Source organism: Calliphora vicina, chromosome 3 (genome assembly GCF_958450345.1).
Source record: "Calliphora vicina chromosome 3, idCalVici1.1, whole genome shotgun sequence".
Taxonomy (NCBI): domain Eukaryota; kingdom Metazoa; phylum Arthropoda; class Insecta; order Diptera; family Calliphoridae; genus Calliphora; species Calliphora vicina.
In genome coordinates, this window is record NC_088782.1 from 5,592,894 (window position 1) to 5,617,422 (window position 24,529).

General features: G+C 26.7%; 1 protein-coding gene across 5 annotated transcripts in view; it reads left to right on the plus strand.

The window, feature by feature from the left end:
* Positions 1–24,529, plus strand: part of Rdl (Resistant to dieldrin) — a 120,273-nt gene that overhangs the window by 54,087 nt on the left and 41,657 nt on the right. For 3 of the 5 annotated variants that reach the window (XM_065505574.1, XM_065505578.1, XM_065505576.1), the window contains 2 exons: positions 11,964–12,190; positions 17,714–17,796. In XM_065505574.1, the coding sequence (XP_065361646.1) occupies positions 11,964–12,190; positions 17,714–17,796 (310 nt within the window). Of the gene's footprint in view, positions 1–11,963; positions 12,191–17,713; positions 17,797–23,926; positions 24,065–24,529 lie in introns of all 5 variants that reach the window. The other 2 variants (XM_065505575.1, XM_065505577.1) reach the window with 1 other exon arrangement.

Sequence of the window (24,529 nt, forward strand, 5' to 3'; positions counted from 1 at the left end):
TCTTGGGCCCAGCAGAATAGTATTTAGGTTTTAGTATTGATGACGGACTCCCCACAGTGCTCACAAAAGGCATTAATGCTTTTAAAAATTTAAAATTTTGGACCAAGTCTTTTTTTCAAAATTATTAACGTTTACGTTCCAATCTTGTTAGTTAAACAATAAAATAGTCAATTATACAAATGAAGAATCAAATTCTCATCTTTTGCACATCCAAAAATAATCGATTTTAGAATTGAAACATGTAGACTTTTCGTGATTTTTGGCAAAAAAAAAAAGCGACACACAGTGGGGTCAGTCGGTAATAAATCTGAATCTTCACAACTACTGGCTAATTACAAAATAATTTATGAACGAGTCATAGAAAAGACCACCATATTGGAAAACAAGGTGTCAAAGTCGAACACCTCTGGTTAAGAAAACTTTTTACATCAGTTATAAAAATGGCTAAATTTTTACAAAAATAAAGCTTGATTAATTTTAATATTTCTCAAAGAATTTTTAAAAATTGTTAAACATATTTGATGGAGCTGACTTTTTTAACAAACTTATAAGTTTGTCATTAAAAAATTTTACATCTAGTTTTTGGAAATAATCTTATCAAACTAAGTTTACTTTTCCCCAAAGCACTTTAAAATTCCCAACTTTAGATACAAATCCCTAAGTCTGTCGTCAAAACCAGGGTTTACAATTGCTACTATATTAGCCGTCAATTGCAGTAAATATACATTTTTATCAATCTGCATACTAAAAATATAGTTACTATTATAATTTTGTATAACTCTGCTAATATAAATTGCTGTTACTATTCATATATTACTATACAAATTGCAAAGTTAGTTTGCAATTTCTAGTAGCAGATACAACCAGTTGTCAACTCGTTATTGTAGCACAACAACCAAAATATATGTTCGTGCTATAGCAGCATACACACTTTTTTGCCGAACTAATATTGCGCGTCAGCATTCGTTTTTGTTTTGTTGTGCTATCAATTTTCTCTGGCAGCAATTTACATTTCTTTGGTTGCTTTGCTATGGTTGCATTGATATTTCTTGTTTTTTGGCTATTTGGATGCTGCTAGTTATTTTATTGTCAAGTATGTAATACGAAATAACGATTATTCATTAGTGTAAATATTTTTGAATCTAACTGAGATATTGACTTGCATTTTTTTTGTAAGACCAAAAATTAAAATATCTAAACAAGAAAAAAAATGTTCGGAATAAATGTGGATCAAATTGTTCCTAATATGTATTTGCAATCCTATTAAAATTTTGATAAAAATTTTAGTTTTAGAAACTCAATAAATATGTAATCTGTAATAAAATCTTTATTTATTAGCAAAACTCAATGAAATTTTCAACGTTTTTTAAATTTGTCATTCCAAATTACAAAGTGTAAAAAAACTTTTCAAAAGGTTAAAAGGAATCCCACAATTCCTAAAAATTTAAGCGAAAATCCCGAAAATGGTATTTTTTACAATTTTAACCATATGGTCTACATTTCCTTCGGGGCTGGGAAAATACTTTGGGGATAAATAGGGAACAAATCAAGGTTTCTAAAGCTGCTTTCCGTTTTTTGATCCCAACTTTGGGATTTTAGAACATGTAGCCCAAAGTTGAAATTTTTATCAAAAAATAGGTCAAATTCCGAAGGACGAAAGGGCAACATGTTCAAAAAATAGGACATGTTTTTTATATCAAAATGTTCTCTGTAAAGCTACCTTACAGAAAAACATAAAATTGTTATATGTTCTTAAAGAAAGTTTTTTTTTAATAAAAAAGATTTAAGTCACCTTTTCATCCAAAAAACAGCAAAAATCTACTATTTTTTGAATTCTTAAATTGAAAATCGTTTATTTTTGGATCTATAATCGATATTACTCTGAAATATTTTGTATATTACTGATAATTTAGTTGTCTAACTAACAAAAAAAAATCGAGCCCGTTCGGTACAAAAGTACGACCTATATTTTTAAAAAAGCGGACCAAGGTATGGCAAAATTTTAAAATTTCAATTTTGAAATGCCTATAACTCGAAAAGTATAAGAGATAAATAGCACACACAAGCATATTTTTTCAAGACATAGGCGAGCGCTTTCTAAACATATAAAACTCTTTGAAATCGAATGGGAAACAAAAAAATGGCACGTGTTTAAAAATTTTGCATGACGAAGGTACCCTATTCTGAGCCCCCATAGCGCCGCCCCTGAGGCATTTGTAGGTCCCATTTCAATAATTTAAACTCGAATACTCCTTGGCTATGCCCGCGTCAAATTTTATCCTGATCAGATCAGCCGTTTAGAAATGCCAGATATATTTCAAAAAAATTTTGATTCTGCCCAACTGTACATTGGGTGTGTTTACTGATATGTTGTTATGCACTTATCAAGAACAGCAACTGATAGCATCAATTGCAGAAATGTCAATTGTGCTATAGCACAACTACAGAAGTGTGTATTTTTGCTAGAAAAGTTTGCCAGCACAACAAAATAAAACGAATGGAGTGCAATATTAGCACGACAGAAAAACTGTGTGTGGTACTAAAGCACGAACATATATTTTGGTGGATATGCAATGGATTGTGTTTGCTACTAAAAATTGCAGACTAGCATTGCAATTTTAATAGTAATACGAACGAACAGTATGAATATTTATATTAGCTGATTGTGATGAAATGAGATAATTTCATATTTATTGCATAGTCAAATGTAAGAAATATGTTGCTAGAGCTGAATATCGAAACCCTGGTCAAAACATATACTGAAATACTCTTGTGCATGTCAATCGAAACAGCCTCTTACATGCACAGGAAAAACATGGTTCGGCATGGTTACGATAACTATACTATGATCATTGTAATAATATATTGTTTAATTGTATATTTATTTATTTAATTGTTATTTCCAAAATATTTTAGTTACTGGAAACATTTTCATGTTTATCGCAATTATAAATATGACTATGGTTCACCGAAACATAATTATTTTTGTAACAACTAAATAATGATTAAGAGGTAAACATATTATATGATGTACAACCATTAAGTTTCTACACGCGTATTCATATCTAACATGTTTACTTTTAATCCATTTCGCTCCGCTGTTCGATTTTTCGAACAGTAAAAATAAAAGTTTTCAAAAAAGTGTTTATATGTGAAATAGGCGGAATTTCTGAAAAATGTTTGTATGAATGTTAAGTCTCATCTTTAGTTAATAAAAAACTATATTCCAACGTGACCATACACCACCCCCCCCCCCCTCGTTGCTAGGGGCAAATTTCTGCAATTACATTAAATCAAAAAAAAATTTCTAAATATAGACACTTTTTAAATTAATTTTTAAAAATAGTGAAAAAAATAAAATTAAAATAATAAACATGAGGAATTATTGCAAATATATGTACCTGTTTCATAAGATATAAAAACCATGATTTACATGCAAATGCAGGACATCACATATGTGTAAACTTAACTGTTCGAAATTTTGAACTGGCTTTTCTGGGAAAACGAAAAATCGGAAAATTTTTTTGACCAGATTTTTGCAAATCATAATTACCCTAAAGTTTTTTTTTAAAAAAATAAATAAAAATTTTATCTCGGAGCGAAATGGGTTAATAGTATTTTGTTCTGACCATTTGTAGAATGCTTTTAAATTAGTGTTTATTGTTGGGGTTTGTCTAAGCTATGATATTTTTACAAATAAATTTTGAGTGGCTGTAATTCTCTTCTAAACCAAATAACAACAAATTTCAGTGAATTTATCATTAATATTTTAATCGGGAATTTAGTTAAAACGTTAAAACTATAACCAGAGACCGAAAATAAAGGGTTCACTTTCATTTCAATGGTAAATTCTCATTCGCAGCCATTTAAAAATAATTTTTTGTGATATATCACTGGGAGAGTGATTTATTCGAGAACATTTTAGGTTTGGGTTTTGAGAGAAACAGAAAAGAAACAAACACAAATAATCTGGATGAGTGATTTATAATTTATTTTTTTCGTAAAGGTCAGCTTGTGACTTTTATTTGCGAACATGAAAAATAAATGGCAAAAATGCATTTGATGCAAATCAACGCTTAAATATATAAAATTTTTCAAAAGAAAAAATTAAAAAAAAAATTCTCATTTCTGTTACTCAGACTTAATTACTTCATACTTATCATATTATTTACATAATTTGTTAAAAATTACTAATAATATGTTATTGTATGTAAGTAAAATAGAAAGTAACAGTTATTAAGAACAAGAACAAATGAATTGTTTATCTCACACCAAACCATTAAAAAAAACAAAAACGAATAAAGGTCATACCAAACCATTTAAATAAAAATCATTTTATAACTGTTATTTTCAGTGATTTATTTTTATCACAAAAATATAAATCACAATTTGGGTTTTTTTGGTATATGGACGAGTTATTTTCGATCTCTGACTATAACCAATTAAAATTAGATTTTGTATTCCCAAAATAAAATGGTTTCATTGGATCACAAATATGATTTCCTTGGATCATAACTATGGTTACGTTGGATCATAATATGATTACTTAAGAACATATATTTGATCATAATATGATATTTTATGATAATAATAATGATGTACTACAATCATAAATCTTATCATAATATGTTACTCTTAAATTATATTTACCGCAACCATGTTTTATCTCTGCGTTTAAAAATGCTAGATTTTTAGAAAGGCATTAACTCGCATTTTTTCGATATTGAGTTTTTTTAGTGATTCTGATACATTTCATACAATTGTACGTCGTCAAAAAAATTTAAAGCTTTAATATCAGAAATAACGGCTTTACAAGCAAATGTATAAAAAAGTTAAATTTTGATAATAAAGGTTCTAGTATGTTTTTACTCTCTACTATTTGTTTCAAATTATTTGACTTAGGGCCTTTCTAGATGAGACCAATGAAAAATATGTATTTTATTTTAATAAACTTTGCCGGTAATTTGAATAAATATACTGAAATCCTGATTTAATAGGAATAAAACTTATTATTTTTACCTTAATTGATTGAATAGGCCAAGGGTTTTGTATCGTATCTGGGAAAAAGAAATTTTTTTTTTTATTTTAGGGAAATTAAAAAAATTAACATGAACACTCCTTAGATCATAATCTCTTAATTTCACAAAAGAGTAAGGTATCATCAAGATATTATTTCATTTAAATTTCAGTTGCTTTTTTCAATTAATTTTATTTAAACACTAATTACGTGACTAAAATATACACACACACATAATTCACGTTAAAACCAAAAAAATTTACTAGATATAAAAATAGAAATTCAATAACTAACACATAATTACAAAGAAATGTATATAACTTTAACTAAAGTGCAAAAAACACTAACTGACATTTTGAAAATTTTACAAGAAAGTAAAAAAAAAACTTTATAGAAAATATTGAATTAGTTTGTAAAATTTGTTAAAATGTTGTTGAAGACAATTACACACAAAACACTTAAAAAATTAAGAGCACATAATGCATATAACACACACCTAGTAACATATGATTAAGGCCGGATTTCATAGAAAATCGGAAAACGTGTAACTTATAAATTTCAATTTCTCTTTATCTAAAAAATATATATTTTTGGTGAAATTTGTATTTTGTTAAAAATACACGTTTTTTACGTTTTTTTTTTTTTGGTTTAACATTATATCTCGGCCGATCTACTGATACATATATCAATTATGCTCGTAGGTTATTCATGCAGATAAAAAATATGATTGTACATATTTACCATAACCATTTCAACATTTCTACAAGTTTGTTGCCACATTTGTGATCACTGTAATTATGTATATAATTGTGGCAACCATAATATGTTTAAGCTACCATACAGATGATTGTAGCAATCATATATATTGAAGTAATTAAGTATATATTTGTGGCAACCATTTTTGTTCTAGAATTATACTCTGAGAATAACATATTGTGGTATAATGATTCGTCAGGACCATGATTGCCATAAACATATATTTTTGTTTACTACAATCAGGTGAATGATAAACATAAACATATTATGGTTACCTCAATCATATACATAATTACAGTGACCATAATATAATTAACAAACTATTACAAATATTGAAATGGTTATCGTAAATATGTATAAATATTTTATTCTCTGGGTATTTAGAGTCTTCGGAAAGCTGATATCTTCAGTCGGAAATTATTCCACTACGCTATCTGTAAGGGTTCAAAATATATCAAATAAAAATTGTAAAAATAACAAACAGAATTGTAAACTTATATATTCCATTAACACTCATGGTGAAGATAAGATAATAAGACAACAAATTTATATACGGCGGACTCACCGAAAATAATGTTAATTTTAATAAAGAATTAATCTGAAATAAAAAGATTATAAAAATTATTTGAAAGAGTTCAATGAGATAAAGTTTTTGTAGGAGTTACTTTGCAAATTTTGATTATTTTCCCTCTTGCAAATGGGCATTTTGTATTAATTTCCTATTTTATAGAATCGAAATCAGTTGAAAAAGAAGGAGAATTAAAAAATGACATTTTATATATTTAACTATGAAATCCTGCTTTAATTAAGCTTTTTATTTGTATCTAATTTACAAAATTTATTCATTTCATACATACATACTTATACATACACTTTTAAACATACAAACATTCATAAATATATTTTTTTATTTTTTATGTTTTGCTTTAAAATGAAATCAAAACAAACAAAAAAATACAACTAACCTGAATGGAAACCAAATCAATACATTTAGTTAAACAATAAATAAAAGTATTTATAAAATACATACAAGATATTCAACTTTTGTTGTAGTGAAAAAAAAAAACAAATTCAATAAAGACTCGAACAGTCTCAGGCGAATTCTAGTAGAGAATTTTAAAGGGCCTGGAAATAAATAAAATTAAATCAAATAAAATAACAACTATTATCACCACATAACGTGATTTAATAGACTTATCATTAAACCTTTTATTATACACTCTTTTAGCTATTTTACTTTTATTAACTAACTAATATTTTAATTTATTTATTTATTTTTATTAATTTTAATCAAACAAAACCTGCCCTTACCCTGTGACTTTTTTAAAATAACTACCCACCTACCCCTCTATGTTTTGCTCATTTAATTCACATTTTTTTACAAAATATACTAACAACAATTTTAAAAAATAATAACACTAAGCTACATTGATTTTATAGTTTATAAATTTAACGGTGCCTTATCTTATTGTAAACAAGTAATAGAAAGGATCCTTCAATGCGGTCAACAGTTCGATTTAACATCGCCTATTTCAGTGATATTTATCATATAAAAATATTGACTCCATACTTTTTCCGGTCCAAATATATGACAAAATATCATATATTTGTATCCAGACAGTAAGAAATTTATTTTTGTAACCAAACAGTGCGTTAGAGGATGCCACAGCTGAACACTTTGAGTTACATTCTTTTAAAAGATTCTAACATCAAGAGATGAGGACCAATTTGGATGAATACTATTCAATAACTGAATGATTTCAAAATTATATATCTGCGATGCAAAGTTACCTGCCATAGTTTAAAGGATGCTTAGATTTCATTACTTTGTCAATACCTCTTAAACTACAATAGATCGATTTTTCATTTTATGTAATCTATTTTGACATAATACATCTCTGTTAATTTTCTGAAAGCTTGGATCACACTCAATAATTTACTCGTACATTTAATTTCAGTGGTTTAGAAGTTACATTTGTTTTGAAATCATTTTTAATAGGTTTTTTTTTTAGAAAAAAAAATAGATTTTGACCATATAATATGTAATAATATGTTTTGGAATGGATTCACACATGTTTTGGAATGGATTCCTCCCAACTAATTAGTTTATATTTGGTGCTAGTCCTCTCATGCAAAATAAACTCTCTCGGAAATTTCTGAGAACATGATGGTTTTATGACACAATTTTTTTCGACGTTAAATTAAATTGAGAATTTTTTATCAGTTTCTGTTATTTGGTGTTTGACTTAAAAACTCGGGATTTTTTTCAAATCTTTTGAGGCCATGAACGAGGTGAAGCGTATCCCATATCACATCGAAACAAATAGTAGTCGGCCAGTGCAAGGTTTGGTCTATAAAGAGGGTGAGGCTAAATCCAACCACTTCATTCTAGTTTTTAATAGGTATTGCAACATATTCTGGTAGTTTTTCGATCAATTCTCGCTTCAAACGAATCAGTTGCGTTCTGCGCAGGTTTCTTGTGACGGTATGGTCAGATTTCAGCACCACATAAATATCGATTGGGTCGATTTGGCTGGTTGGCCAAGCTTGACATACGATCTCTTATGCTTCGGTTTATCGTAATGGATCCATTTTTCATCGCAAGTAATGATTCGCTACAAAAATTATTTTCTTTTATAGCGTTCAAGCAAGGTTTCAAGGTTTCTCCGCTTCAATTCGTATGGTAACCAAAATATTTAAGGAAAAATAATAAAAAAAGGTTACACTGTACACCGAATATGAAATCGTTTAAAATAACACGGTGATTGATACTTGCTTGCTCGAGTTCCAAATTTGTGATAAATTTCTATTTATTTTAGAAACTACACAGATTGAAGCTGCGACATCTATCGATAGCTAACCGTCCGACACTCAATATTAGACACGAACCAGATGACATAACTCTGAAACTAGAGATGAATGGAGCCAAACTGCTCCATTTTCTCTTTTTATTTCGTGATCCTGTTTCCTTTTAAAAGGACTTCAAAATTTCAAAGGAGCACATTTTTAAAAAAAATGTTTTAAAATACTTATGATCATCCTACTATGCCAAATTTGGAGTCAAATGATCAAGAAGGGCAGTGTTTAAAAAACTAGACTATAAGTAGCAGTAGCAACGAAAACACACAAGTAGTCTAGTTAAAAAATTAATAAAAACTCGGAGTCAATCAATTACTACTACTACTGCTACCTTCACATTTTGGTAGCAGTAGTTGTAGTAGTACCAATAAAAGAAAAATTTAAAAGTAGCAGAGTAATTTATTTTCTATTGCTACCTTAAAAAAGAAAAAGTTTTGATGTAGCAGAGTCATTAGTTTTTTATTAATTTTGCTTCTTTTAAAATTTGGAGTAATAGAAGTAGCAGTTGAGGTAGTAGAAGAAGTAGCTGTTAAGTAGCAGTTGAGGTAGCAATAAAATAAGTCAAAAATAAAAATCTTCAGCCAAAAAAGTATATTGTGTGTTGTTGTGAATGTATATTTGTGTAAGTTGGTCGTATTGTAAACAAAAGTTCGGCTTTTTTGTTACACACACAGACAACATGATGTTTCTGTTAGCAACATGAACATCTGAGACGAATAAAAACGAATATTTCTTTCAAACACTCTCAAAACAAAAACAACACACAGTGTTTAATTCTGTCAATTTTGGTGTTATGACTGAAGATTTTCTTTTTTGACTACTTTTATTGCTACCTTAACTGCTGCATCAACTGCTACTTAACTGCTACCTTATTTCTAAATAATAAAAATTAAAACTCGATATAGAGCAGTAGCAATGATTTGTATTTTTATGCTACTACTCCATTTACAATTCATGTTTTATTACTACTGCTCTGTTAAGAGTTTTATATTTTGAAGTAGCAGTAGTTTTAAAAAAAAGAAGAAAACGGAAAAAGACAAATGCTACTGCTACCGCTACATACACTTTTTTGAAGCTGTAGTTGTAGCAACAGTTAAAAATTTGTTAGTTATCGTAGCTTTTTAAACACTGAAGAAGAGTTGTAAAATAGTTCGTATTATTTTTATTTTATACTCTCAGGATGCAAATTCTTGAAGAAATACATTTAGAATTCCAATAATTTTTTTTTCAAAAAAATAGTGAGTTAGAAAATCCAAATATTGAATACCACATTCTAATTCCTAATAATAATAAGTTAATAAATAGACCTTGACAGTAAAGATTGTTGATGATGCCCTTGGCAGGGTAGAATATGCATACCAATTTGCCAATTGTCTAGAATTTTAGTATTCAGTGATATTCTTTGAATTATTACAAATAAATTATAGTGAAAATGAACCTTAATTAAGCCTAATCAAAATTTACTTTCAAATTCTATAAAATTATAAGTTCGAATAATTACCAAGAATCCAGTTATTTAACAATATTATTTATATGATTGTGTTAACCATAATATGTTTATGTTATCATTCACATGATTTTTGCAGTCATATATATGATTGTAGTAAATAAATATATGTTTATGGCAATCATGCTCGTGATAAATAAATATATTATAATGTGTTGTTCTCAGATTATGATAACCATATGCCGAAAATAACATAATATGGTAAATGCTTCATAAACATTTACTTATTTACTGCAACCATATATATAATTGCTGCAATCATGTGAATCATAACCATAACATATTATGGTTACCGCAATCATATACATAATTACAGTGACCATAATATTGTTAAAAAGCTTGTAAAAATTAAATGGTTCAGTAAACATGTACTGTTTTTAGCACGGTAATTGTAACATGATGTGGTTTCGAAAATCATATAAATGATTACATTGGGCATTTGTTATTGAATAACATGTAAATGTGATCACTTACATTTGGATGTATTTGAAGAAGTATTTTCTTTTAAGATTTAATTCCATAATTTCGCATTTGTTGTGAATAGTTTTACGGTGAATCTTCAATAATATGGATTAATATAAAACCTTAATTATTTACCACAAATCAACATTATGAAATTTTAGTTATATGAAAATCAATAAAGTAGCACCAAGTTTTGTTAGAAATTAATTTTTAAACCATTTTGCCAAAATGTACTATTTGAATGTAATGAGAACGATTTGTATAAGATTAAGGAGCACCAATCAAACACTAACAAAACAATGTAGCAAAGTGTTATTAAACAATAAGAGAAACAAACAAAAAATCTACATTAACTAAAACATAAACAAACAAAAAACAAACCATTCTTCTAGAAAACGTAGTTGTTGTAGCCTAATTTGCTAAAAGATGCAAAACAAATGTTGTTGTAAAATTTTTAATAAAAGGAAACGGAAACACAAAAACAAAACAAGAATAAAAAAGAAATGAAAAATAAAAACTTTACAAAACAAGTATTTGTGAGAGGATTCTGTATAATTTTTGTTCATTTGTAAATACATAAAAACTAATCCAATCTTCTCTAATCTAATAATATTTTATAAAAACATAATAACTAAAATAAATACATATGTAAATATACAATAAATATTAAATTAATCAAAACTTAATGTTGTATACAATATAATATAATATTGTACATATATTTATTTATTTATTTACAACTAAAAAATAAGATTTATTAAACACATTGCCTGCCAAACTGTCTGTGTATGTGTTTTTATTTCATTATTATTTATTTATTTTATTTTAAAATTTTTATTAAATGTTTTTACTGCTTTTTTAAGCTTAAATAATTTTATGATTTATAACTATAATTTACTTTTAAAAAATAAATACCAATAATATTCCAAATAATGCTTGTGATAATAATAATAATTCAATTGAATAAAAAAATGCATGTTTAAAATTTAAAGAAAAATTCAAAAGCACGTTTCGTTTTATTTACAAATAAAATGTATAATTTATTTATAATTTAACAATTTTTACAATTTAATTTTATTTAATTTACATAAATTTGTTATCAATAGACTTTAGTAAACAACATAACTAATACAATTATTTATATATTTTTTCTCTACCTTTTTTGCCTTTTTCCCCCTATTTAACTACAAAAAAACCAAAATACTACTACAACAAATAAATAAATAAAATATTTGTTACACAAATAAACAAATAACAAAAACTTTAAATGGTTTTTTTGTTATAAAACTCACAAAAAACCAAAAAACCAAAAATCAAAAAAAAAACTATTGATTGTTAATTGATAAATTAAACAATCTAAAGGACTTTACATTGGATTTTTACTTTCGTCAATTTTGGACCGATCCTCGTTTAGCGTATAGAAAACGACCTGGTGTAGAAACACTATCGGTTGGATCAGAGTTCATTAAAAATATTTGGGTACCTGACACCTTTTTCGTAAATGAAAAACAATCATATTTTCATATTGCCACAACCAGCAATGAATTCATACGTGTTCACCATTCTGGATCAATAACAAGAAGTATTAGGTAAAAGCAACCAACAACCAACAACATTTATTCAAAATTTATTAAACAAATTCAATTCCTTATTTCGTTTCATTAACTATTATTTTGTTTTGTTGTCTTTTATTAAAAAAAAAAAAAAAAATAAGAAAAAAACCAACAAAATAATATTATACATAACTATGAATGTCGTAAAAATTTTATTCTTAATTTCATTTATGATTTTCTGTTCAATCTTTTTAACTACTTAAACTCTAACTCTGTGTGTGTTTTTTGTGCAATCGATTAAAACCAAAAAAAGGTTAATTATTCAATTCATTGAGAAGAAAACACATTGAAATTAAAACAATTAACTATTACTTACTATTACATAAAGAAATATATATTGATGTGGTTAATTACTTTCTTGATTTTTATTTACAAATTTCTAATTCTAAGCTAAAAATCATTTTCACTTTAAATTTGCTTTAAAAAAAAAAACAAAATATTCCTGTTTTTTTTGTTTCTTTAAATATTTTTCGTTAATGTTTTTGAAAAAGTGAAAAGGATTTTTTGTACAAGTGAGTTCAATTGGCGTTATTGTTTTTATTAAAGAGAAAATTAGCTTGTTTCTAAAACTTAAACATTTACCATCATTATCACCTCATATATATAATCTACTAATCCTACCGACCCATAAACCTCACAATCTCTCTCTATAAATATATATATATACATACAAACATCTCTCTGTCTCGCTCAAAATCACTTTTCAAATTTTTATAATCAAATCATTTCTATTCTAAGCAGGGATGAAAATTTTAACAAAATTTAACATTTAATTTTTAAGGGTATATAGGATTCGAATCCTATTGCTCTTCACCAAATTATACTTTAAAATAAATGTTTTTAGCAAAATTTTTTTTTCAAATTTTTTTTTAATTTATTAGTGAAAATTATTTTTTTTACAAAAAATTTTAAAAACTAAAAAAGAAATTTTTGGCAAGAAAAATATTTTTAAAAATTTCTTTTTTAATTTAAAATTTTTTTTTTTTTTGGTGAAATAAACTCTGGTTTAAAAATATTTTTCTAGAAAGATTTTTTGAAATATCTATCATTAGTCTATATTAATGACTTAGTAATCCAGATATGTATATATCAAAAATAGGTCAATAATCAAGGTTGTCCCGGTTTTATCCTTATATCTTAGTCATTTGTGGGTCGATTTTCTCGATTTTAAATGGCAACCAAACCGGGTCTATAGCGGATGTTATTTGGGGGCTACGGAAAGTTGATTTCAATATACAGATGCAATGACGGAAATAGCTACCCTGAATATATAGACTTTGTGGGGTCATAAATGAAAAATGCTAAAAAAAAAAACAAATGGAATGAAAAACTTATATATTTATAATATTGAATATGTTCTTTTTTAAATCAATAAATGATGACTCGAAAAATCTTTAATTATTTTTGAAATGTAGTTCACATTTTGATTTTTTTATTACTTACTAAAAGAAAAGTAACCTTAAAAATAAAATTAAATTTTTGGATTTTTTCTGAAATATGATCTCCTCGAAAATGAGTTTTTTGATACGTCGCATGGGAAATTTGTCTCATGCCAAAAGCTATCAGAAAATCGATGGCACAATATCGATTGCTCGACTTTAGGTTTTGAATTTTAACCGCATGGCCAGAGGTCCCTAAAGTAGGACAAATCGGGTATGTTCAATTTTTAAAACGATCCTATTTCTTCGTCTCTGTTCCGATTTAAATAAAATTACATATATAGAACCTTCTCGTTTAGTTCTCTTATAACTTAGGAGATTTCCGCATTTGAAAATTAAATTTTCAAAATTTTTACTTTTACCAAATATTTCCTGATTTTCTCCATTTATTTTTTATTGAACTAACAACAAATGTATATGTCAAATAAAAAAAAAAATAACTGTTTTAAAAACGTGACTTCAAAGTTGAATTTAAATATTTAAAAAAAACGATTTTTCTCTACACGCAGAGAAAAAATATAGTTGGGCATGGTTACTGTAACCATTTCAATATTGTTACAAGTTTTTTAACTATATTATAGTCACAGTAACCATTTACATGATTGTGGTAACCATAATATGGTTAACTTACGATTCACATGATTGTAGCAACCATATATATGGTTACAGTAAACATATATATGTTTGTGACAACCATTTATATGATGAAGGACTTATCATATTTTGGTGCTCTCGGCTTAAGGCTTATCATAATCTGAGAACAACATATTATGATAAAATTATTCATCATAAATATGGTTGCCACAAACATATATTTGTTTACTGTAATCATATATATGGTTGATACAATCATGTGAATCGTAAATTAACCATATTATGGTTACCACAATCATGTAAATGGTTACTGTGACTATAATATTGTTAAAAATCTTGTAACAATATATAGTGTAGTTTTTGGGAAAAAAGTACCATTGATCTCTTTAAGTTATCTTAAAAATTTCTAAAAAGATATATTAGAAATTTATACTTTTTGAAAAGCTAACTTTACACTTAATATTCTAAATGAAAACAAGTTTTTAATTTGTTTACACCGAGGGGACCAGGTCCATTCAAAAAAGGCCTATTTTTTATGTAATATTCAAATTCGATATCACCTTAGATGGCCCAATATGTTTCAATTATTTTGTAAAGGATTCCGATAACCCCGCTCCTGGTAAGGATATTATAGCGAAAAATACTAAAAAAATACCATTTTCAACACTTTTTTGTGAATTGCAGGATTCTTGATAACAAATTTCAAAATTTCTTTTTATTTTTACATTTCCAATAGAAAAATATATATACATACATATGTAACTATAAAACTTCATAAATATTCATAAATAAAAACCATGATACAACCATTAGAAGGTAGAATCACTAGGGAGAGAGTTTAAAATGCTATGCCTTGTTACGTCAAATAATAGAAAAATAAAAAACAGAAATCCAAAAATACCAATAATAACAAATGAAAATTGAGAAATATTTTGTTTATATTTGAAATACAGTTCAATATAATCGGAGTCATTGAAATGATGCATGCAAATCCGTGAGTGTTTCTTCAGCTCAACACCGCAGGCTGCACTCCATTCTTTAATTTTATTTTCAAGACATTTTATAAATCTTACGTCATTGTTCAAATAAACATTTAAATTGAATTTAAAATATTTTTCAATTTAGTTAATTTTTGATGTTTTTTTTTCAATTGTACTTTTATTTTTTATTTTATATTAGTCTGACAATTCAAGGCATGTAGAATTGAGAACATATTTTGTAGTGATTCTGCCTTTTATTGTTATATTATGAATAAAAACCTAATTTCAATTTGAAAATTTTTATGTTTTTTACGTAAAAATAAAAATTGAGAAAAAGTCAAAAAATTTAAATTTGGGACCCTCGAAAATGATTTTTTTGATATGTAGTAGTGGAACATGTAATAGGATCATAAAATTTTAAGGATTCTTTTCAAATTTATTCACAATTTAAAATTTTAAAATTCAATCATTCAAAAAAAGAACATTAACTAATCAATTTTATGTATGTATGTATGCGAATTCACTTAATTAAGAATAAATTCGAAAAGAATCCATTGATTTTTATGACCTAGACCACATTTTGTTGCTATTATATGTGGCTTTGCTATAAAGTAATAAATGTGAACAATTTCAGCCGTTTTCGATTTTTCATGATTTTTTAAAATTCTTAAATTTGTTATTATAAATCCGAAACTACTGAGCCGTTAAAAACGCAATATACAAACGACTTAAAGAATATGTAGATCTCAATTTTTCCAAGTTTACTTTAATAATATCGGACTAAACGTTTTTGAGTAATCATTAATTATGTAAAGAAACGTCTAAAAAAAATCACAATTTTACATAAAAATTTAAAAAAAAAACCTCTACATAGAATTTAAAATTTGGACCATATTTGTACTATTGGAACCACAATACATCAAAGTTGTGTAGTGGTTTAAAAAGTCTCAAAATTTTTTTTTCGATTTTGTTGTCCTGTGTTATAGTTTACATACTATGAGAACAACATATTATGATATAGTGATTCATATATTTATTTACTAAAATCATATAGTATATGATTGCTACAATCATGTGAATGGTAACTTAAATATATTATGGTTACCGCAATCATACAATAAACTAGCTTTAAACAAAATGTAATGCAGAAAAGCGCTTATCATCGGCGTAAAGATTAAAGTAAAAAAATAGTTTTTTTTAATATTAAATAGTATATAATTGTCAATGCATTAAAAATACTTGTAAAATAAACATTTTTCATCCCTGCTGCAACAAAGCATGTTCATAATTTATAATTTTATTTTTTTATTTATCAACTACTACAAAACTACAACAAATACGTTAACATTTATAAAGAATGAAAAAAAAAAAGAACAACAGCAAAAACATTATCAACAACAACAACAAAAATCAAATATAACATAAAAGTATAAAGTGTGTTTTGCTACACCATAAAAAGGTTTGACTAATGGAGAAATTTCTGCTAAAAAAAATGCTAAAAGAACACATTAAAGGGAATTTCTCCAGATTTAATTTTTCTACTACCTTAAAACAAGAATCTGTCCAAAAATCCCTCTCCACAAGAACTAAACTAAAAAAAAAATTATATAAAATAACTAAAAGAAACCAAAGACTTTATAAAGCTAACAAATACTAGACTCTCGAAAACAAAGAGTAAAAAGGATTCTACTAAAAGGCTAAGCAATTGTAAGTTTGTTTTAAAAAACATAATTATTAATAATAATAATAATGAAAAAAGGCCAAAGAAAAAGTAAGTATAAAAATACAATAAACTACATATAATAACTACAAACATACAAAAAGCAATTTCAAACAAAGTGCATATAAATAAAAACAATAACGCAGCTAAGTTATGTAAAGTTCTTTTTAAAAGATTTAAAATCAAAACTATTAATTAGTTCCCCTCTAGTTATCAAAGTATCGAAACTACTTAACTACACATGTATGAATGTTGTAATGAATCAAACCAATATATAGTTATCCTCCTTTTTTTTAATTTCTCTCACACACTAACTCTTTAACTATCTAACTATCTATCTATCTCTCTTTCTCTAACTCTCTATTTTCGTACATCACGTTTTTAATTTTAGTTTTATTTCAAAAAAAAAAAAACATGAATTTTCGTTAATTTCATCCAATTGAACTCGCTAAATATCATCACAAATTGTCTAGTATGAAACTAAACTAAACTAAACAAACTTGTATTTCGCTCTCTTAAGTAACACTTGCCTCTGTAAAACCAAAAAAATAAAAAATATCTTATATTAATATTAAAATATAAAAAAACAAATAACTTTTTAACCTGTATGTTTTTGGTAATGTCTCGTAAATTGTTTAGCTATAAGCTAAAAGCTTTAAATGTTTTCTATTTATTTAATTTATTACAAAAACATAAATATTTATTAATAATTTATCTATATTTCTGTTTCTTTCTCTCTTGATCATCATGTAAATATTTCTCTTAGATTGACTATTACTGCATCGTGTCCCATGAATCTGCAATACTTTCCTATGGATCGCCAATTGTGTCACATTGAAATCGAAAGTTGTAAGTACCTGTTTTTATTCATATTATTATTATCATTATGTATACTTATCTATTATCTATTACAACTATTATTACCTAAACAAACAACCAAACAATTTTTTAATAAAACATTACACTCTATACAAAAAAATTTAGTTTTATGAAAGTAAACAAAAAAATCAAATAAACTCATTCAGAATAAAAGAATTATGTAAAATAGAAAGAAGTCCTTAGAAACTTGTTAAAAAAATTGTTAAAACAATTCTATAGTGTAGGTACTGTTCGTATGCGTGATATTTTGCAATTAAATATTAATCATACGCCTCAGATGCAATAATACTTGTATTTCGATAATGTTATATTGACAACTCGTAACTTAAAATTTGTTTCCAAAATGAGATAATTATATTCAACAATCTCTTCATCATACAATATGAAGAAATGTTGTTACGTGTTGTTAATATTTATGTTAGTATTTGTATCCTAGAAATTATTTTAATACTTGAGAAAACTATTGATTTCCATTGCTATGATATATTATAACTGGATCAAGTTAAGTCAGTTTTTAAGGCCTGCACAGAAAAAATTATATTTCAATTCAAAAATTTATCTCATATTGAACTGGTTTCAATTATTTCATAATTAAATCAAGTATTCATTTGCTCAAAAACAAAATTTCTTGATATATTTTATTGAATTTTGAGTTTTGAATTTGATTATTTTGACAATTGAATATACAATTTTGGTTATTGGTTGAATTTCAAATACAAAAATTATTGAATAGATAATTTTCGTAATTGAAACACAAAAAATAACAAAAATGTGTTTTCAATTACGAAAATTATCTATTCAATAATTTTTGTTATATATGGATGGTACAGATAAACATATTATGGTTACTGTAAACATGAAGAAATATAATTTTTCTCTTAATCCTGTGGCCCACCAATGTGATAATGTAGTTCTTCTTAAATGAGTACTGTTTTTTTGGAAATTCCAAATGGTTTAACCTTCATCTCATTCTTTTGTCAGAAACCACATAAAAAGAATAATTAATTATTTAACGTTTCCTGCCACATCTACAAACCCGATGATAAACAATGTAATAATGTTTCTTAACTCAACGAGCATCTGTTAAACACTAAATTGTTCATTGTTGAAAAAGCAGATCTGCTGTATATCGAAATCTTGTCAAGAGATGAACGACATTGAGAATGAATCAAGACATGTTACCCTAGAGATACTTACTCAACGAACGTCTGTCTGCCACACAAATGGTTCAAGAATCATTGTTGCACATATCGTATGTGTGGAAAACCACGCACCAGGGTAAACAATGTAAGATTTTTTTAAGGTTGAGATAAAGGTTAAATTCAATGCCCTTTAATTCAATTCAAATTATTCATAACTCTTAAGACTTATGTGGAATCTGCTACCTGCCAACGTATTTCCGGCGGAATAGAATATTTATCAATTCAAGTCAAACGTCAGCAAACACTACTTCCTCTTTCCTCCTTCTCACAACTTTATTTCCTAACATCAACACAATGCACTGCATATATAGGGGTATCCCCTGAGTGTTGGTTATAAAAAAAAAATACCATGTGAGATGTCGCCCCTCCCCAACATGGTACGATCCAAAATTTGATTCCAGACAGATTGGCTGGTGTTTTTATACCCTACACCACCATAGTGGGGAGGGTATAATGCGTTTGTGCAGATGTTTGTAACGCCCAAAAATATTAGTCTAACACCCACCTTAAAGTATACCGATCGACTTAGAATCACTTTCTGAGTCGATTAAACGATGTCCGTCCGTCCGTCTGGTCGGCTGGCTGGCTGTCCATGTAAACCTTGTGCGCAGAGTACAGGTCACAATTTTGAAGATATTTCGATGAAATTTGGTACATATTATTTTTTCAGCTCAAGGGCCAAACCTATTGAAACTGGCTGAAATCGGTCCATTATTTCACCTAGCCCCCATACAAATGTCCTCCCGAAATTGGACTTTATCGGTCATAAATGTTTAATTTATATATGTATCTCCACAAATTCCGCTCCAAATAAGTTTTATATACACTTTAACGTGCATAAATCGCTTAAAAATGTTGGTAAACACAAAAAATTCAACATAGTTAACTTTAATATAGACATAAATCACACGACCAAATTTCATGGTGATCGGTCCATAATTGGGCATAGCTCCCATATAAGGCCCACTTCCGAAAATCACTCAAAAATATAAATTATTGAAATTTTAAAAGAAAAATGTTTTTGCTCTTTTACTTAGTGTAGGGTATTATATGGTTGGGCTTGACCGACCATACTTCCTTACTTGTTTTTTATAGTTTTTGAAATTTAAAACAGAGCTTACGATCTCTATATTTGGTCAGAATCTTTTCCTGATTTACTGCCTGTGTAATTCTATGTGACTTAAATTGTATGCCTCTTAACTCAACGAACGTCTATCAGGAGTTTTTACAAATCATTGGGTGCACTGCTAGGTCCAACGCATAAACACCTTGATAAAGAGCTCGATCTGTCTCATTTCCTGTCGGACAAGGCTTTGTCAATTAGCACAGCCAATCGATCATCACTAACTTTTTGGGTACTAACAGCACCTTTGCTTTTCCGATATTTTCCACTAGCAAAAACATCAGCCATTTAGCCAATAATCCTCGATCAATTTTTCATTTAAACAACAGCCATCATATGATAACTCAAGGTTCCTATCGATACTGACAGCTGTGAGTATAAAACTCCGCAAGTTTTTAATTACTTTAAACCTTAAATACCAACTCAGCTATAAAATGTATTAAATGAAATGATGGCCTCTTCGTAAAATATATATATTGAATATTTTGTATACTGTATAAATTGCCAGACATTCTATACATGGTTAGCTGTCCCTACTTATATACATTTTCCAACATTCCCTCTACAATTGGATGTACCAAAGATTATCACCTCAGTGACAGCATTTTCCCTAGAAAAAATCTTTCGGCGGCGGCAAACAAGCTAAAACAACAAGGACTACAAGGGCAGGTCCGTGACTTTCTTCTCTTATCACAGGATAAAAAAAATATTTTACTTTTCAAACATTTGTCGAAATCACCAAAATAAGGCCCAGCCATTTGTGCAGGTTTGGATACAACGGGGCTAAATCCGTAGAATAGGATGAATGAGAGAGTAATTCGTAGCCTAATTCATGGATTTGTTACATTGTCCTGATGGAAAAGAAATTTTTTTTTGAAACACTCATTAAATTGACCCAATAAGCGTTTGATTAATTTACTCTTTTGACTAGCCTCCAGAACGTTCGGCATCTTCTGTGCTTGTATGACCACAATGAAATTCAGTAAACAACTGTATTATCATTGAAACTGATGGTACTATTTATCAAGCTTAGCCTATATTTGACTGTTCGATGATAGATGAAATTCCCTATTTTCCATTTTCTCCTCAAACACAAACTAAATGATGCAGCTTGTTCAAAATTTGACAAGAGTCAATTGACATATGCCTGTTGACAGGAGCAGTGTTTTCCTTTCTGTTAAAAGGCGAGAAATTCAAAAATAATTTGACTTATTGACCCGCTTGAAATACTTATTTTAGAAAAACTTATATTTTAACAAAAACCTTAAAAAATTCCCATCAGATTTTTAGGTAATTGTGTTACATTTCCTCATAAAATTATCTTTGACTAAATTAGACCCATTAAAACAATATTTTGATTCAATTTTCCTCAAATTTCAAAGTTATTTTATGGAATTTAGTAATATACTAAGTTGAAATACTTACAATATTGATGCTAACTATATACTATATAATTGCTTTATATTCAAAACTCTACTAAGGACTTCTTTCTATGCCAACTATTTATTCTTTTCTAAAAAGCCATAACAAAAATCTCGCGCTGTTTGTTCGTTAAATATACGTTTTTCAACACATTAGAAATCAAATCAAACAACAAAAGACCAACACAGAAAAAAAATAAACCCAAACTCTATATAAATTGAAAAAATTAGAAATCAGTTTTATTTTCAGAAAAAAAATAAAACAAAAAAAATGAGAAAACTTTTACTTTTTCTAAACTGGCACTAAATACCACTTGCTTTTTTTAATAAAAAAATTCCAATAAAAACAAAACCCGAACTAAAACCAAATAAACTAAAAATAAAGAAATGAAAAAGCTACTACTACTACTACTATTTTTATAAAAATTAAGAGAAAAATAATAAAACTCGTAAAATCAAATTAAATTAAATTAAATAAATGTTTAAAATATTCTTTTTTATAATTTCCTTTATTTAATTGATTTTGTGTTAATTTTTTTGCCGTATAACTTTAATGTGTTTTTTTAGTTAAAAAATAGCCGAAAATGTTTAAAAAAAATGTGATGAAATGAAATTTTTATTTAAAAATTTAAAGAAAATAATAATAAATATAATGTTAATGTTAATGTTAATGTTAAACTTTAAACAAAACTAAAAGTCTTAGGAGTTAGATTTGAGTTAAATGTTTTAAGAAATTTCTTTAAAATTTATTTGTAGTATTTATGTTTTCTTGAGTTTAAAAAAAAAACAAAAATTTATTTAATATAAGTTAAAACAAAACTTTAAAATCCTTCTTAAATAAAAACATATTTAATAATAACATTTTAAAAGGAAAACTATTTTTGAATCCTCATCATCACCAATTTTCTTTAAAACAAATAAATTCTAAATTCCAAAAAGGAAATTAGAAACAAACAAAAAAATTAAAAACATTTTCGGTTCAGCTAAAAATTGGTTGGTTTTCGGTCGCCTTCTCTAATACAGCAACCGCAGAAGGTTGATTCTTAATCAAATCAAATGTATTTTACAATTATTTACATAAAATACAAACTCGCAAACAACAAATTACAAAACCAAAAGTAAAAATAAAAATGAAAATAAAAAAAGCAAAAATATGTATAAAAATTATTTGCCAAATACATATTAAAATCATTCATATTCAGCAGTTGATAAAATCAAATTAAATAGAAAAAAACAAGTTAAACAATTGAAAACGGTCGTATTAATATTTTGGTTTTTAATTTGATTAAAGCATTTTCATTCAAACATTTTATGGCCTCTTGGAATACTCTTCTTGTTATTATTATTAATTTTTTCCTTGAATTTTTATTTTAGTTAAAAATTTTTATTTGTTCGTTTACATTAAAACCAGTTGCAATTGTTTTTGCTTTTTTGGAAAATTTGCAAAATCTGGTACCAACCAAAACATCTATCTACCACCCCAAAAACTTTTAACAAAAACCAACTAAAATAATACAAAAAAAGAAAACTATTTATCAAACAAATCAAATTTCAAATATTTTAAAATAAAAAATAAAAATCAAAAACTAAACGAAGCACCCACCACCACTATCAACCAATCAATCAATCAATCACAACCCTTTTGTGTCATTTAGCCTGAAAGATTTATTATAAAATACGAAAACACCAACTATTAAGTATCATTAACAAAAAACATATTGTTTAAACATTTCTCAACTAAAACACCAAATCATTACACATCTGCATAATTATTTGTATGATTTCTTTAATTTATTTATTTAATTTTATAAATAAAATAAGAAATTTACTTTTCTTTCATTTTAAAAAAACTTTTATTTTTTCAGTTTGTTAATTTGAAATACTTTCTGAAAACCTGAATTTAAAATATTTCATTAATTGTTCAACACTTTAATTTTGTTTAGTTTTTAGTTTTTAATTTATTCATTTTTCATTATTGCAAAAATAAAACAAATCAAAAAAATAATTCAAACAATTTTTAACAAAAAATTGGGATTAAATGTCATTTTTAATATATTTGTAATAATTTTTAAAAATATATAAATAAAAATATATATTTCTTTTGTATGTGTGTATGTTAACGTATCGTATGAAATCAAAAAACAAATCACTCGATCAAATCATCAATCAAACAATCAATCAATCAATCAATCAATCACCCAATCAAATCAAATGATACAAATTTTAACAAATTCAAATGAATCAATGAAACCATGAATTGACAAACAAAACCAAAATCAAATCAAATACGAAACGAATCGAAACCAAACCGAAAACAAAAACAAAAAACCTCATTAAACATTTGAATTATTAAGTCGGTTACACGATGAGAGATATCCGTTACTTCTGGAGAGATGGACTGAGTAGTGTTGGCATGAGCAGTGAGGTCGAACTACCGCAGTTCCGCGTCTTGGGACACAGGCAGAGGGCGACCGAAATAAACCTAACCACAGGTACCCTCCATTGAAAACAATTTCCAAACAAAGCTTTTCTTTTTGTATAAAATAAAATCATTATTCTTATTCTTACTCTTATTATTATTTCTCTCCTTGGTTCTCTTCTTTCTTTTCTTTTCTTTTTCTCTTTCATTTCATTTTCGTTTCTTTCAATTTGTGTTTTCTTATTAAGTGTTTTTTTACTTTTCTGAACCAGTACATTTTGAGTTCTTTCTCAATTTTCATTTTCATAACAAAATGTCATTTAACACCAACTAACTAACACTTTGAATATTTTAAGAATTAAAAGAAAAAATTAACTACAAAAACAATCAATCAATCAATTTTATATCTAACTCAATTTTTGTGATATAAAAATTATGAAGAAAAGTTTCAATCACATGCAATCATCGATACAAATTCTTTAAATTAATTAATCTATTTTTAAAATATCAACGAGAATATTGTCAAATACAATAATAT